The sequence below is a fragment of the Macaca thibetana genome, chromosome 9, assembly GCF_024542745.1.
Source record: "Macaca thibetana thibetana isolate TM-01 chromosome 9, ASM2454274v1, whole genome shotgun sequence".
NCBI classification, from domain to species: domain Eukaryota; kingdom Metazoa; phylum Chordata; class Mammalia; order Primates; family Cercopithecidae; genus Macaca; species Macaca thibetana.
This window is the reverse complement of record NC_065586.1, coordinates 109,245,820-109,260,188: the sequence shown is the minus strand read 5'-3', so window position 1 is coordinate 109,260,188 and position 14,369 is coordinate 109,245,820. Positions and strand designations below refer to the sequence as shown.

Here is a 14,369-nt window from a genome sequence, read left to right as displayed (position 1 = left end):
ACTCCTGAAACATACTGAGGACTCAGAGCTGGGTTCCCAAGACAGCCCCTTCAGGGGCACTGGAAGCCATGAAGAGATATTTAACACTGCAAATGAGCTTCTCCAAAGGGAGTGGAAAACCACTCCCACACCAGGCCTCAATCACCCCAAAGAGCCTCCTTTTCAACACCCAGAAAAGCAACAGGGGCCCCCCACCACCGTTCCCACCCAGTCCCCTCCTGCTCCGCCCCTGGGGTTCCTGTGGAGGCCTCAACAGGTTCCCCAGAACCCCAGGACCAGCGCTCTACCTTGGCTCCCAAGCCCATGGCCTACCTGTTTTGGGGTCTACGTCGGCTGGTAAGTGTGGAGGTGGGTTTCCCGGCGTGAAGTGTTCATTGCTGTAGGTGATAAGAGGCGTGAGGGGGTGGACATGGTGAGGGTGCTGCACCACTGGCACTTTGTTCGACTGTGGGGAGGAGAACAGAGAAAGACACCATCAAGCCGGTTCCGGCAGCCCAGGTCTTCAGAGCCCCCGGCCCGTGGGTTCCCCTGACTGCAGCCTCCCACCTGGATTTTCTAAGATGCACTCAACGCTGCCCGTCCCATACTCCCCCGAGTCTGAATAAATAGATAGTTGTAAGACAGCTCTCTGGTTGGGTCTGCTTTAGTTTTTATTTCCCCACTAAGCCTGGCTTTTAAAATACCTTCTCCATCCCTACCCCATTATGGAGCCCAAGAGTCTGCACTTTTCCCGTCCGCAGGTGAGTTGGAAGCCGGGACTTTAATCTCCCATGCCTACTGCGTTTCCGCATGTGGTGGGGACCTCCTACCCCAAGGCCCCACCTCCAGGAGGCAGGCAGGCTGCACAGGGGACCATCTAGGAAAACCACCACTTAAAAGAAACCAGCCGGGCCCAAATCCCACCCAGCCAGCCTCCTTAGCCACCGCTCCCCCCGCCCCCGACAGCTCCTATCCCCTCCCTGCCCTTAGAAACAGCCGGCATGCTACAGTCCTTCTCAGACAGTATGGACGCAAAGCCCCACTCGTGGTTTGGGTGGGAGTGTGAACTTTACCAGAAAGCTCTAAACTGCCTGGCAATCACCTGCATATTCTATGCAGATTACAGCAGCCCTGATTCATTAGGAATTTCATTAGAAAGTCATCCGGGAATGCTAATACATTAACTGGATGATGACGAATTGGGCTAATAAAAGGTACGCATTTTAGAAATGGGCAGTTCTAGAAAACAAAGTACAGGCATTTTTATGTTTGGGAAGGGTGGGTCAGTGGAGAGAAGCAGAGGGCGGGGTGGGGGGAAGAAAAGCATTTAAAAAATGTTTCTAGTTGCCAGACCCAGGCTTTCCCAAATTATTCTCCTCCTCTTTCCCCCACCTCCTGCTCAGTCCACCCCTCCCCACTCCACTACACTGTGCTATAACTTAGCCCAGCAAGATCACAAAGAAAAAATTAAGCTGAAACAAGCGAACTACTGGGCCATTTACGGAGAGTAATCCAATTGCAAAAAACCCTATTCCCCATAGAGGATTTTCACTAAAATCCTACAACAGGGACATTTAACCAGATTAGGTACCAGCGAAGATAAAGAGGCAAGTATTAGATGATGAATGGATTAGAGTCAAGTTTCATTTCAGAACGTGTCTTCATTTCCTTTTATTACTTTTAGGAAGGCACAACTTGCATTAACATCAAGGAAAAGGAATTGCATTAAAAGAAAAGAAGGAAGGTTCTAGTGCTGCCCACTAGCGCCTGTTGAGTTCAGGGATCACTAAGCAGTTAGTTCTCTTTACTGGGTCTCTTCCTGTCCTTTTTTTTTTTTTTTTTTTTTTTTTTTTTTAATGGGTGAGGAAGGAATGTAATATAGGAACAGCATTTCTTACCACAGGTAATTGAGGGGGAAAGCATCTTTTAAAAAGTGCTTTTAACTTTTTTGTGGTTATGTGTGGAAAGAAAAATAAGGCCTTCTCTCTAGATGCCCCAGAAAAAAACTGCAGAAAAAGAAGTCAACGCTTCCAACAGCCTGGTTTACCAATTCCTATGTATAACTGGCCTCTTGGAGAAAGGGGAGATCATGTCCAGATGACATGATCTGTTTACAGTAAAGAAGCACAAATCCCACAGCCATGTTCTAAGCAGGACTAAGGGGAGATGTGGGGAAAACCCTCTTTTTCTACTTCACAACAAAAGAGGAAGACAGCATTTGGGCAATAATGGAGTTCACTGAGCATAAGATTTAAAAATTAAGCCTCCACCTTCTTAGATATACATATGAAGGCGATTCCAACAAAAGGTGGGGCCCTGTGTTCTGGCTACCAACACCTCTCCCAGTATTATTTTGCACGCCTGAGCCTGGCCAACTAGTGTTTTTGCTTATAGGAGCTTTGTGTTATATGCTACCATTTTGCAATCAAAGCAAGTAAGTTAAAAGCCACCAAAGCAGAGGGAGCTTTGGAAACCAGAAGCACTTCCACAGAAGGGGCAGCCACGAAGGGCTGGGCAGGCCAGGGCCAGGGTGAAGGGCTGCTACCTCATGGCCAGTGCTGGCACCTCATGGACAGGCACTAAGGATTCCTTAAGAAGAACATTTGCTCAGGACAACTTGAGAAATAAGGAACAAGGAAGCTCCCACACTGTGTGCTGAGGTGGGGAGGGAAAAGAGAAAAGGAGAGGAAAGGAGGGAAAGAGACAGACACGGACAAAGTGGAGACCTTTGGAGGCAAGGCTGTTGCTGCCTTCCAGAAGTTTTCTCTTTGGTTGGAAAGATACATACCCGCTGACATGAAAGAAAGCAGACCAGCTCCAGACAGTTTAAAGTGAGTGTGAAAAAACACCAGGGCCAGTGGGGAGAACCACCCACAGCCCAGAGAAGGGAAGATGATCACTCAGGGGTGGAAGGACTGATCAAGTACCACAGGAGGAGGACCACCATCAGCCATGAGAAGCAGCACATGGGAGAAGAAAGGGCTAGTGGTGGGCATCAGAACCAGCAGCAGTTAGCCCCGAGTCAAGCATCTCCCAGGATGCTTCCCACTCACTCAGATTCCCCAATCCTGGGAAATCTCTCAGTAGGCCCTGATTCATTCACAGTGGGTCTGGACTCAGGACCCAAGCATCTTGGGCCTGCTTCCTGGGTGTTGTGGGTGGTTCCTGTGTTCAGCCATGAGGACCACATGCACACAGGCAAGCACAGAGGTAAAGAGCCATGAGTTCTGATGAGGAATCAAGTCCTAGTTCTTAAGGAACCCAGGAAAAGCCTTAGCACATAACCTAGCACATAAGTTTGTTATTTATTATCTATTACAGTGGTTTATTAGTAATGTTATTTTTACTGTTAAGAAGAAGCTGTCCAGATGACATGATCTGTTTACAGTAAAGAAGCACAAATCCCACAGCCATCTTCTAAGCAGGACTAAGGGGAGATGCGGGGAAAACCTTCTTTCTCTACTTTGCAACAAAAGAGGAAGACAGCATTTGGGCAATAATGGAGTTCACTGAGCATAAGATTTAAAAATTAAGTCTCCATCTTCTTAGATATACATATGAAGGCGATTCCAACAAAAGGTTCTATCCCCCTGTGTTCTGGCTACAAACACCTCTCCCAGTATTATGTTGCACACCTGAGCCTAGCCAACTAGTTTTTTCCTGTTCAGTCAAAACTATATCATGGGGGTGGGGGGGGGGGGGGGGGGATGGTAGGGAATTGGAAGCTTTAGGTGCTGCCAGGCTTTAGGGCAAAAAAAATGGGACCTGTACTAGGACTAGCCCTACTCCTTTCTGACCTCAACTGCATGCCAGGCAGGTCCCTGTGAAAGAACAGAACTTCCTCTCTGTCCAAGCTCATGGGTTCCCTTGCAAGAGAGGAGAACTCTGTGGTCATACCTGCCAAAGCCAGGGACTACCTGCCACTCCATCCAACCTCCCTCTACCTGGAATCCTCTATGATGGAAGGATTTTCTTCTTGCAAATGCCTATGTCTCTCCGGCCTCAGACCCCAGAACCCTTTCTTCCTACATCACATGATGCCCATTGCTGGGGGTGTGTGTGCACCCAACCTAAGTTCCTTAGGGACAAGGACTATGTCTTCTAGAACTTGTGTCCTCCCAAATGACCAGCCTGTGGAATGGAGAGCACATTCTCCTAAACTGCGTAAGAACCACCAGATTGCAACTGCAAGCATTTGAAGGGAAAGACAAAGCCAAATCACAGATTCACTTCAAGTAAACGGTGGCGCTCTTTAAATGTAGTGTCCTTAGAATCACAGAACAGAACGTAGTGGTCCTTCCGGACCATCCAGTTCAATACCCTTGCAGACACTATCTCAACTACAGCTGTGCCTTTAAAAGGGCTTTAGGGGCAACTGGCAATGCACACAGTGATTCAAGAACTGAATTCAAGGAATACCCGGGTTTTAATTCTTCCTCATCAGGTTGGCTGCGTGACCTCTCTCAAGACTTCCTTTCTGTCTCTGTCAACTCCGGATGAGAATCATGTCTACCTCGCAGGGTTGTGAAAACTGAACGAGAACTTGCATGTAAAGTATTTAGCACAGTGACAGGCACAAGCTAAATGTGCAATACAAAGATGCTTTGAAAATGCCATCCGATAAATACTAATGATGACGCAGTTCACTATCCCTCTAGCCTCTTCTGATTTAATTCATGGAGCGAGGGGGACACACAGCCACGACTCCACTCCTGATTTCAAAGGTAAGGATGTTTGTTTATGGGGCAAGATCGTTCTAGACGATTAGTGGCACTTTCCTCAGGCACATACCCTTCTTCAAAATGAGGTGTTTAATTAATCCATATATTTTAATATCTCTTGTGAGAAGAGTCATCATTTCACTATGCCAATAAATGAGATTGCCACAGAGGAGCTGAAAGTCAAACAAACAAACAAAAAAGGCAGGTAGAGATGATCATGGTCCCTTCCAGATCAGGGCAAGGGCCTTTAAGTAAGAGCTGTCACAAATGAAACACCAAAGAATCCAAATAGAAAGATGCCCCTTGGACATTCTCCTTCTCTTTGAACACCTCCCACTTCTCTAACGAGGTCTTTAAGAATTGTGTTCAAAACCGCACCACCCTAAGAAAATTCAGATGTGAAAAGTAACTTGGTTGCAACATAGACAACCTTCCAGAAATGTACTCATGGCAACTAAATTAGCAGCAACTATCCATGCTGGGGGTGCTGGTGGGCTCATTAGCCTGCAGTACTTATTCCCTCCCCTTTTTCTCTCTTTATAAACAGAGCCCAATGTGCAAGGGAAACAGCTCAACATAAGGCCAGGTGCCTTTCTGGGAACTATTTTACCTAAATACGTCTTCAAAACTACATGGGGATACAAAGTCATTACGACCAGTGACAGCGAACCAACGTTCAAGGTCATGGTAGTGATGGTCAAGCAGAGCTGTGTGAAGAGCCTGCGTTGCTGTACTGAACTCTGAAAACATGATGAAAACGGACTCTCTGAGCCACAAAAACAGCAAACACTCATATACGAATAACTCACATAATTTCAAAACTGTTATACCATAGCTGCCGAAGTCACACCACCACCATCAGCTCAGAACACCTTTTCTAGATGAAATGAGGGTAGGATGGGGATTGGCCGGTTGCTACCCCTGAAGCACTACCATCCACACCAGCACAGCTCAGGGTGGCCACTGTTCAATGGTGCCTTGGGCTCTGTGTCTGTGTGCCTCTGTGCTGAGTTCATGGTGTGCTTTATTCTAGGAAATCCTCACAACGAGCCTATGAAGTAGTCGGCATTGTTATCAGTTCCACGCAGTAGGTAAAGATATTTTTTTTCCAGGTTACATGCCTTGAGAGAGTGGTGTTTCTAAGCTCTGCAGCCTCACCTGCCTGCCTCCACCACCCCACCTCTGCACTGTCCCAGTCTGCAGAAACTGGCATTACTGGGATGGGGTTAATTGCTGTGTTCATCTAGTGAGATGCACCCAATGAGATCAGCCTGGGCCAACCTTCCCACTGGACACAGCTGCTTCAGGACTCTCGGTGGGATCTGTCCTCAAACTCCCACCTACCAATCGCTGCATCCTAGACCATTTTCGGCAGGTATTACCCCCAAAACCCAAATTAGGAGGAGCTCAGGGTTCCCTGCCTTAGCCAGGCATACCCTTGCCACAGGGCATTGAGTATTTTTAGCAGGGATTTTTACACATGTGGCTGATTATGGGAAGAGGACTGGGGATGCAGGGGATAAAGACATTTAATAGGATGTTTCTGCTTCTCAAATACAAACACGCAATATATCGGCCCAGCAGGATTCAGATGATAGAAAACACTTTACGTGGTCAGTCCTGGGCTGACAAGAATCTAAAGAAAAAGGCCACCAAAAAACCGAGCCATTAAATGAAGTAAACAGTATCTATGTAAAAGGAACCAAAATCCTCATCTGACTTTATGATTATTCAGGGCTTTATGCTTTCTACCTGGAGAAATCGCTATTTCGCAAAGCCAAGCTTTCCTCTGTCTGCTTCCTTAGGTTCCATGGGTTTTCAGCATTGAATAGTTAAATTATAAAGAAAAGGTCCTTTAACAGCCCTCAAGGCACACAAAGCCCTTCCACCCAAAGTATTCATCGTATTCATCGACTACAGTGTGGGGGAATGGGGAGGGGGAGGAGCCCCTGTGGCTGACCTTTGACCTTTCAAGAACCGTTAAGCATAGCCCTCTGCAACTTGGCCATGCCACCCTCATCGCCAAGCGCCCACACACCCATCCAGACGCTGTTCTTCATTTGGAACCTGGCAAGTGAAAGATTGATTAAGGCACTTCTAAGATCCCTCTGCTTAGTCCCCCTCTCACCCCGACCCCACAAGCCTCTATAACTGTGGGCAACCTAGAGGGAATGAAAGCTCGCCATTCACCTCCGCAACCTATTAATCAACAGACGCTGAAAACAAATAGAGCCATTGCTGGCCCTGGTGTCTCCCTTGGCCCTCCTCTTCAATACGCCCCTACTGCTGCCCTCTTTCTGCAGGAGGAAAATGGGGCCAGAAAGTGCCTTTAGGAGCTCCACACAATAAAACTAAAGCAACAGAGGAGCATTTGTCAGCCTTTTCCCCTCCTCACGGTGGGCATGGAAGGTCTTTGGGGGTCTTCACTTACCAGCCCTCCCAGGGGCTGAAATCAGCATGAGGAAGGGACACTATTCACTCCAGGTTTACATTTAAAAATGGGTTTATAGTCCACCTCTATGTATTTTTCCAGACGCCGTTTGCTATGGCTGCAGCAAGACCAATGGCAACAGCTAAAACGTTAAGAAAAATTTCACGTCACTGAAGCTGTGGCAAGTTGGGGAAGAGGACAGGTTGGGGACACAACGAAGGAAGGACTGTTTCTTATCTATCAACCACCCTTTGGCAACTCAGCCAAGGTAACCCTCCTGTCCCCAACAACCTATGACCCCCAGCAGTTAGGAACTATTTCTGCTGATGGGATGGTCACAGGAGACAGACACAGCCAGTGCAATCTGGGCCCAGCCCTGCATGGACAGTCCCATCCCAACCCAGCAGGCCAACACTTGCTTTTGCATCCTGCAAACCTCTTATATATACACAGAAAAAAAAACAGCAGTCATGACTTCCTCCCGTGGCCCCAAATGGGTGGGCTTCCTCAGAGCATTTTACCCTGGCCCGTGCCCCTCTCCCCTTGCAGCTAGACAGGACCCATCCAGCGCCGTGGCCGGGGTCCTTTCTTAGTTGAATGTTGCTCCTTTCTGTCTAAGGCCTTGCTCCCAGCTAATGGTGGATTGTTTCCCTGGACAAGACTTCTATTGATAGCTACAGCACTGCCTGTTGGAAATAATAAATAAAAGACAGAAGGTTTCACAGGGTTCGAGTTTTACTTGAAGAAACAAGGTGGTAAGAGAAAAGAGATCTGCCTGTGAGATGCAGAAAAGCGAAGCCCACCCTGCCAGCCACAGCACACAGCCTGCATCCTCCGGCTGGGCTGCTGCAGAGCCCACCCCCGCAGGCTGCAGAGTTAGAGCAGAGTCAGAGCGTCAGAGCATCTCCGACCCCCGAGAGCCTCCCAGGAAGGGTGCTGCTTATTTGTTTTGTAAATTATCAATGGCTGGCTTTTATTTCTCTTCTCTCTCTCTCTCTCTCTCTCTCTGAATCAAATCCATTTAGACAGCAAGAGGAGGAAGAGAGACGATTCTCCCTGCCGTCTGTGAAATTTTGCCGACTCATAGTTTCTCATGGATTCACACGGGCATTAAAATTCTCCTTGCTGGGAAATGACTGAACAGAGCAAGCAGGGAGAGGAGAAACGTGCAGTCAGTTTTCATCCAAATTCTCACACACACACAGGCAAATACCTAGAACAAACTCGATCACTTCAAGTCCTTGACCTTTTTTGGGGGTAGCCCTTTCTATATTATAAGCACCCAGCTGGTAACACACCAAACAGACTGCCAAACGTGAAGGGTCGAGAGGACCAAGTTCAACTCTTAAAGACCTTTTCTCAATCCTCGAAAGGAGGATGGAAGGGCTGGGGGGTGAGAGGTGGTGGGTGGGCTGGAGGTGTTGGGATGGAGGAATAGAGGAACATTCGAATGTGGAAATTAAAGAAGGTGTTGAGATGGAGGAATAGAGGAACATTCGAACCTGGAAAATAAAGATGTGCACCAGCTGCTTGGCTTTGTGAAGACCGCAGCCAAGGCCTGACCCAGCAAAGCTGTGCATTCACAGGCTCTTGAACAATTACTTCCAGTTAAGTTCATTAAACATAATTTATTTCCACTCATTCTCATTTATTTTCCAATTAAAAAGAAAACATCCCATTGTGCCTCCCCTAGCCAACCTTTAAAACACTTGCAAGCTTACTTCTTAGCCCACCCGGTCCAGGCTCGCCCCTGATCAGCGAGTTTCCAGGGTTTTCTTCCTGCCTGCCTCTGCCTCCCTCCGGCAGCGTCACAAAATTCTCAACCTGGAGGTCAGTGAGGGGGCGCGACAGGCACAACGGGGCCCTCTGTCCTAATCCTCCACCAGGTCTCAGGGATGAAGAACCAGTCACTTCACCCCTAAGTAATTTCCCAGGAATCTGCAACCTCCACCCTCCCGCCAAATATTTCTCTACTACTTGGGTATTAAATGATTAGCGTTAACATAATCAATCTTGTTAAGTGTCCGAATTTGCAGAGAATGTTTGGGAATTGGGTAAGAGAGTACAGCTGTTTCTAGGAGAGCGGATCTTCCAAACCGAGCCAGAAATAAATCGAACCTATCCCAAATGAAGAAATCCAAAAGCTCAAATTCAAAACAACTTTTAACAAATAATAATGATTTCCAGAACACCCCCTCGCCACCAAACACAACAACCCCAAATCTAGAGATTCCTAAATATAATGGAAAGGAAATCACCAATTTTGATTTAGAGCAAATTTTAAGAGCATAATGGTTATTACATCCTGAGGAATTCAAGAAAGAAATAGTGAACAAAATCTGACACCGACTTTCTAATTTATTTACAAGGAACAGCTGCATAAAAAGCTCTTTTGTTTTTCTTGTATACCCTGTGCCTAACTTTCCAATCTCAGTCTTATTTGAAAATCATGCCTACTCCACGGAGTCTGAGAAAAGCTCAAGAAACAGCTTTTTTCCTTCGCTGATCAGGTAAATTTTCCCCACAGAAAAGAGGAGGTAAGCCAAGAGGAAGAATGAACGTTTCCACTCATGTGGCTCAACAAATACAAATGCCAAACCCTGGGATTCAGCAAAGACCGACGGAAAGGAAGACGAACACAAAGGCAGAACTGCATTGTTCTGTTCTATCCTGCCTTGTTAGTATCCCAAACGTGGGCATCCTTTAACGGGCATCTGCAGTCAGAATAAATAACACGCATGAAAATGATGCCGAGTCACCATGGGACGAAGACGGTAAACACAATTGCTGTCCCTCCGATCTCCAGTTGATGTGTTGCAAGTTTAGGGAACGAGGGAGTGACCCAGGCAAAGTTGAATTTTTTCAAAAATCCTCAAATGTGTGCAGAAGTATGTAATCTGGAGGGCATGTCAGGATTTCATCACATTCCAAAATATTGCAGAAGGAAAGAATTCTATTACACAGCTCAGCCAGGTCCCCAACAACCCCAAACCACAAAGGGGAGGTTTCCCTAAGAATACAAGGTTTCAGGCTCTGCTGCTTCCAGAAAATGCCGATGCAGCAGCCTGTTGTGACTATACAGAGATCATAATATCTGTATCATTGGAGTCGGGAATTTACATTTTCAAAGAACTCCCTTCTCATAAGACATCAAGAATAGTGGTTTACTCCCACCAAGCCAACAGGACCACTATTAACACAGGTAATTTGAGAAAACTAGGGTCTAGAACCTCAAGATGGGAGACTGTACCGGGTGTAATATTTGCAGTAACACAACGTACACATTTGCAACACAGCCTCCACTCTCTTCCCCACCATTCCTGACAGTTTACACAATCCTAGATTGAACCAAAAAGTTGCACACAACTAGAAAGGAAAACCAAGATTTACACCCATCGTTATTTTAGGCTCAACTAGAGAACTATCTATGATCTTGTGTTTTAATATGACACACAGAATTTAATTCATGATGTTGAAAATATAAACATAAGATTATGGTATATTTCATTCCTTCTCACCCCAAAATTGGATGGAAGAGCTTATCGACCACTGCAGATTATTTCTGTTTGGTCATACAATAACACCACAAATAATATAAGTAATAATAAAAGTAATTAAGGAATTGCCTCCAAATTCAAGAGAATCCCCTTACAGCTTGTGGCAAAAGATAATCACTGAAGCTGGGCGCGATGGCTCACGCCTGTAATCCTAACACTTTGGGAGACTGAGACGGGCAGATCACCTGAGGTCAGAAGTTCAAGACCAGCCTGGCCAACGTGGTGAAACCCCCTTCTCTACTAAAAATACAAAAATTAGCTGGGCGTGTTGGTGCATGCTTGTGATACCAGCTACTCAGGAGGCTGAGGCAGGGGAATTGTTTGAACCCGGGAGGCGAAGGTTGCGAAGGAGCCGAGATCTCGCCATTGCACTCCAGCCTGGGCGAAAAGAGTGAAACTCCATCTCAAAAAACAAAATAATAATAATAATAATAATAATAATAATAATTAAAAGAAAAGATATCAAGACACAGTTGAAGAGAGTATAATGGATCCTAAACCCCAAATTCATATTGCAAAAGGGCCTTCTCCCTAATCATTAACAGCACAATGAGCTGTCATCAGGCTCTTTTCCAAAACACATTTTATATTAAGTTTACAAAACATACCACAAGCAAGACCATAGCCCTAAAAAGCCGGCATCTAAATCTGGAGATTGACAACTAAAGACAGAGCAACAGAAAGTTAGCATTAAATATGAAACCAAAATACACAGTTTACACAGCCCTGCTACTGTTAAAGCCTTATCGCTCAAAACTTTCAAGCTTTTAAAGTATGCTCCTCTATGAGGCAATGTCGTTTTCCTTCTCTCTCTTTCGATGGAGCCCACCCTGGTGGGTGAAGAAAAAAATTATTTGTTAGAAGAAATTCCAAACCGTACCACCCCTTCCCAGATTCCAGCTCACCCGTACTTGGGGAACAGGGTCTGCCTTACCATAGAAGTGTAAGGACTGTGATGAAAGTCAGACTTCTCTCCTCCCCATCTTTTTTTAACCCTTTCTCCCCCTCCCCAAAAAACTGCTCTGAAAATGACTCAGAGAAAGGGCATAGCTTGAGTTGACCATTTATTGTTTTGTTTTTTCCTTCCCAAGATCTAAATTGTGGGGGGGGGGGGGGCGGGCATAGGTTTAATGGTCAATACCATAAGCATGGACATGAACACACACACATCCCCCCATACGCACACCCCATACACATACCACACACCCCACTACTCACCCAGCAATTCAAATTGAGGTGCCAACCGCCCAACTGCTGGAACAGAGAGACCCCGGAGGCTACTGCGCCTCCCTTACCACTCAAATCTTCCATTCCCACTAAAATTGTATCCCTAGGGTACATAACAGCCTTGGTTTTCCCTCTCTCCACCTCTAAAAAAACTTTCTCTGTACCTTCGAGATGGGACTGGGCCAGTTTTTTTTCTCCTCCCTTTCTGCTTTTCTCACTTTTCTTTTTCCTCCCAGCTTCCCCTCCCTTTAAAGCTTTCACTTAAAGAACTGAAAAAAAGCATCTAAAAAGATCGAAATGGCCCCAGATTCCTGGCCAAATAGGCTCAAAATGCTCAAAGTTGTCACTCATATTGCCTAGAATTATTTTGTTAATCCTTCCCCCTGCACACACATCCCTTAAAAAATCTTAAAAATAAAAAACAAAACATCCACTAATCATCTAGAGTTCAGCTGGTTGCAGATTTAATTAAAAAAAAAATTAAAAACTCCTTCTACTTTCTAATCTTTGCCACTACAGAATCTGTGAAGGAAGGGGGAAGGTCCATGTTCCCCAGCCAGCTCAGGGCACCTCAGCAAAGTCCCCTCCCTCACCCGTTACCTTGGGCAGCAGGGAGAGAGCTGCCGCTAAGAGTAGCAAAGAAATTACGGTCAGCCATGAGGGAAAATGATCAACCGAGAGTGCAGGAGGCAGGCACTTTATCTGCAAGATTGTCAAATCCCTCCAAACAAATTTCTTAGGCAGAGGGCTGCGATGGGAGAGGGGAGGGAGGAGGAATGGATATTTTCTTGTCACAGTGACACGGAAGTGACACTTTGCAGGGCCTTGCCTGCCCTGTATACACCCTTCTCTTCCTAGAGTAACAGAATGTGCCTGAAAGATTTTCAACTGGCCTCCCTGGAAGCAGAAGAAAGGAAGCTTCCTGGTCTCACTAGTATTCCAATAGTCAGAATGCTAACTCGCTTTTTCGACTGTTGAATTTTGTGAGCTTTCCCCAGGAATAGAGAGAGAAAGAGAAAGAGAAGGAGGGGAAACGGCAGAGGGATGCAAAGGCTAGAGCTGAATCCCACAAACCCGACTTACTTTTCCTGGGGCTCTTATGGGATCCAGGGCCGGGTACATTTGTGTGGGTTTAACTTAACTTGAGTTGAGACACTCAGACATCACAGGCCAGAAATCGTCCTCTTTTACATGAAGGAGGGGAGTGTGGGAGGGTGGCCGCTCAAGGAGGGATTACAGACAGAAAAAGTTGCAGGGGACAAAACTCATCCAGACCGTTTTTCTGGTCTTTTCCCACCCCAAGTGTTAAACCATTTCACCCTCTTCAAAAGCAAATACACAACTCCGATTTGCATACACGTAAGAAATCACCCCTGCTGCCACATAGAATCCTGGACTTGTGTGGCTTGAGGCAAGACCAGTGGCAAAGATTGGGTTTCTTCTGGCGGCAGGACACCTAAGGTAGAGATGTTTTTAATTTACTGAACTGATTGCCCATCTGTTTATCTCCAAACCCACATCATGTTTTCATGATGTAGGTCTTTAAACAATCTGTTAATACACGGGACAAGTTAATCACCCTCGCCACTCCCCCACCAAAAAAATCAACAAAAACAAGGGCTGGGAGGGCTTAAAGATAACAAAAAAGTAGGAATTCTTCATTTTCTTCTTTTCTTCTTTTTTAAAATACTGCTCCGTGGCCTCTCTTTCTGGACTTATCTGGCCTTCCTGTGTAAGTGTCAGGCAGCAATCTTTAAGGCCCTTAATACCAAAACAAAACCCTGCCATTCCCTTTACATGGTGGTAACAAAAGCAATGAGCCTCCACTTTGACAAGTAAAAAGCCCCAACCACACAGCCCCCTAATTGCCTTCCCTCCCTCTATTCACGCGGACCACCACACTCCTGGCAGCTGCTTTTGTCACACACGCAATTTCTTAAGTAAACTGCAAGTTCTCTGCCGCTGATGGACAGCTCCCAATCATTCAGCAACAATAACTTATAAAGTGCGGCAAACAGGATGGGCAACTTTGACCAGGAATTTATTTTCTAGCTTTCTCAAAAGACTGAAAAAATAGGGGGGAAAAAAAAAGGAAGCAGCAACATAAGCTAACACATTGTAGACAAATCCCCTCTTCCTTAAAAAGTAAAGGGAAATTTCTTGAATGTCTTCAAACTAAAAATTGCTCCTAAGAAACTCTTTCCGGATATTTGCCATCCCATCGCACTATTCTGAATTCATCCCCAGGGGACCCCCAGTTTGTCAGAAGTACACCACGCTTAGAACATTCCCATAAAAAAATCAAAAGGTGATCAAGTGCTGCAAAGTTCTGTAGGGTTTAAAAAAAAAAAAGAGCAACAATCAAAAAACACTACCCCAAAACAAAACAACAAAACAAAAACAAAAGCTTCCTTTCCTTTTAGCATGAAATTACAATCATGTGCAGGAGGAATG

At 45.8% G+C, this 14,369-nt stretch overlaps 1 protein-coding gene across 40 annotated transcripts in view; it reads right to left on the bottom strand.

The window, feature by feature from the left end:
• Positions 1 to 14,369, bottom strand: part of TCF7L2 (transcription factor 7 like 2) — a 218,305-nt gene that overhangs the window by 26,153 nt on the left and 177,783 nt on the right. For all 40 annotated transcript variants that reach the window (XM_050804366.1, XM_050804394.1, XM_050804372.1 and 37 more), the window contains one exon: positions 313 to 445. In XM_050804366.1, coding sequence (XP_050660323.1) covers positions 313 to 445 — 133 coding nt within the window. The remainder of the gene's footprint in view (positions 1 to 312; positions 446 to 14,369) is intronic.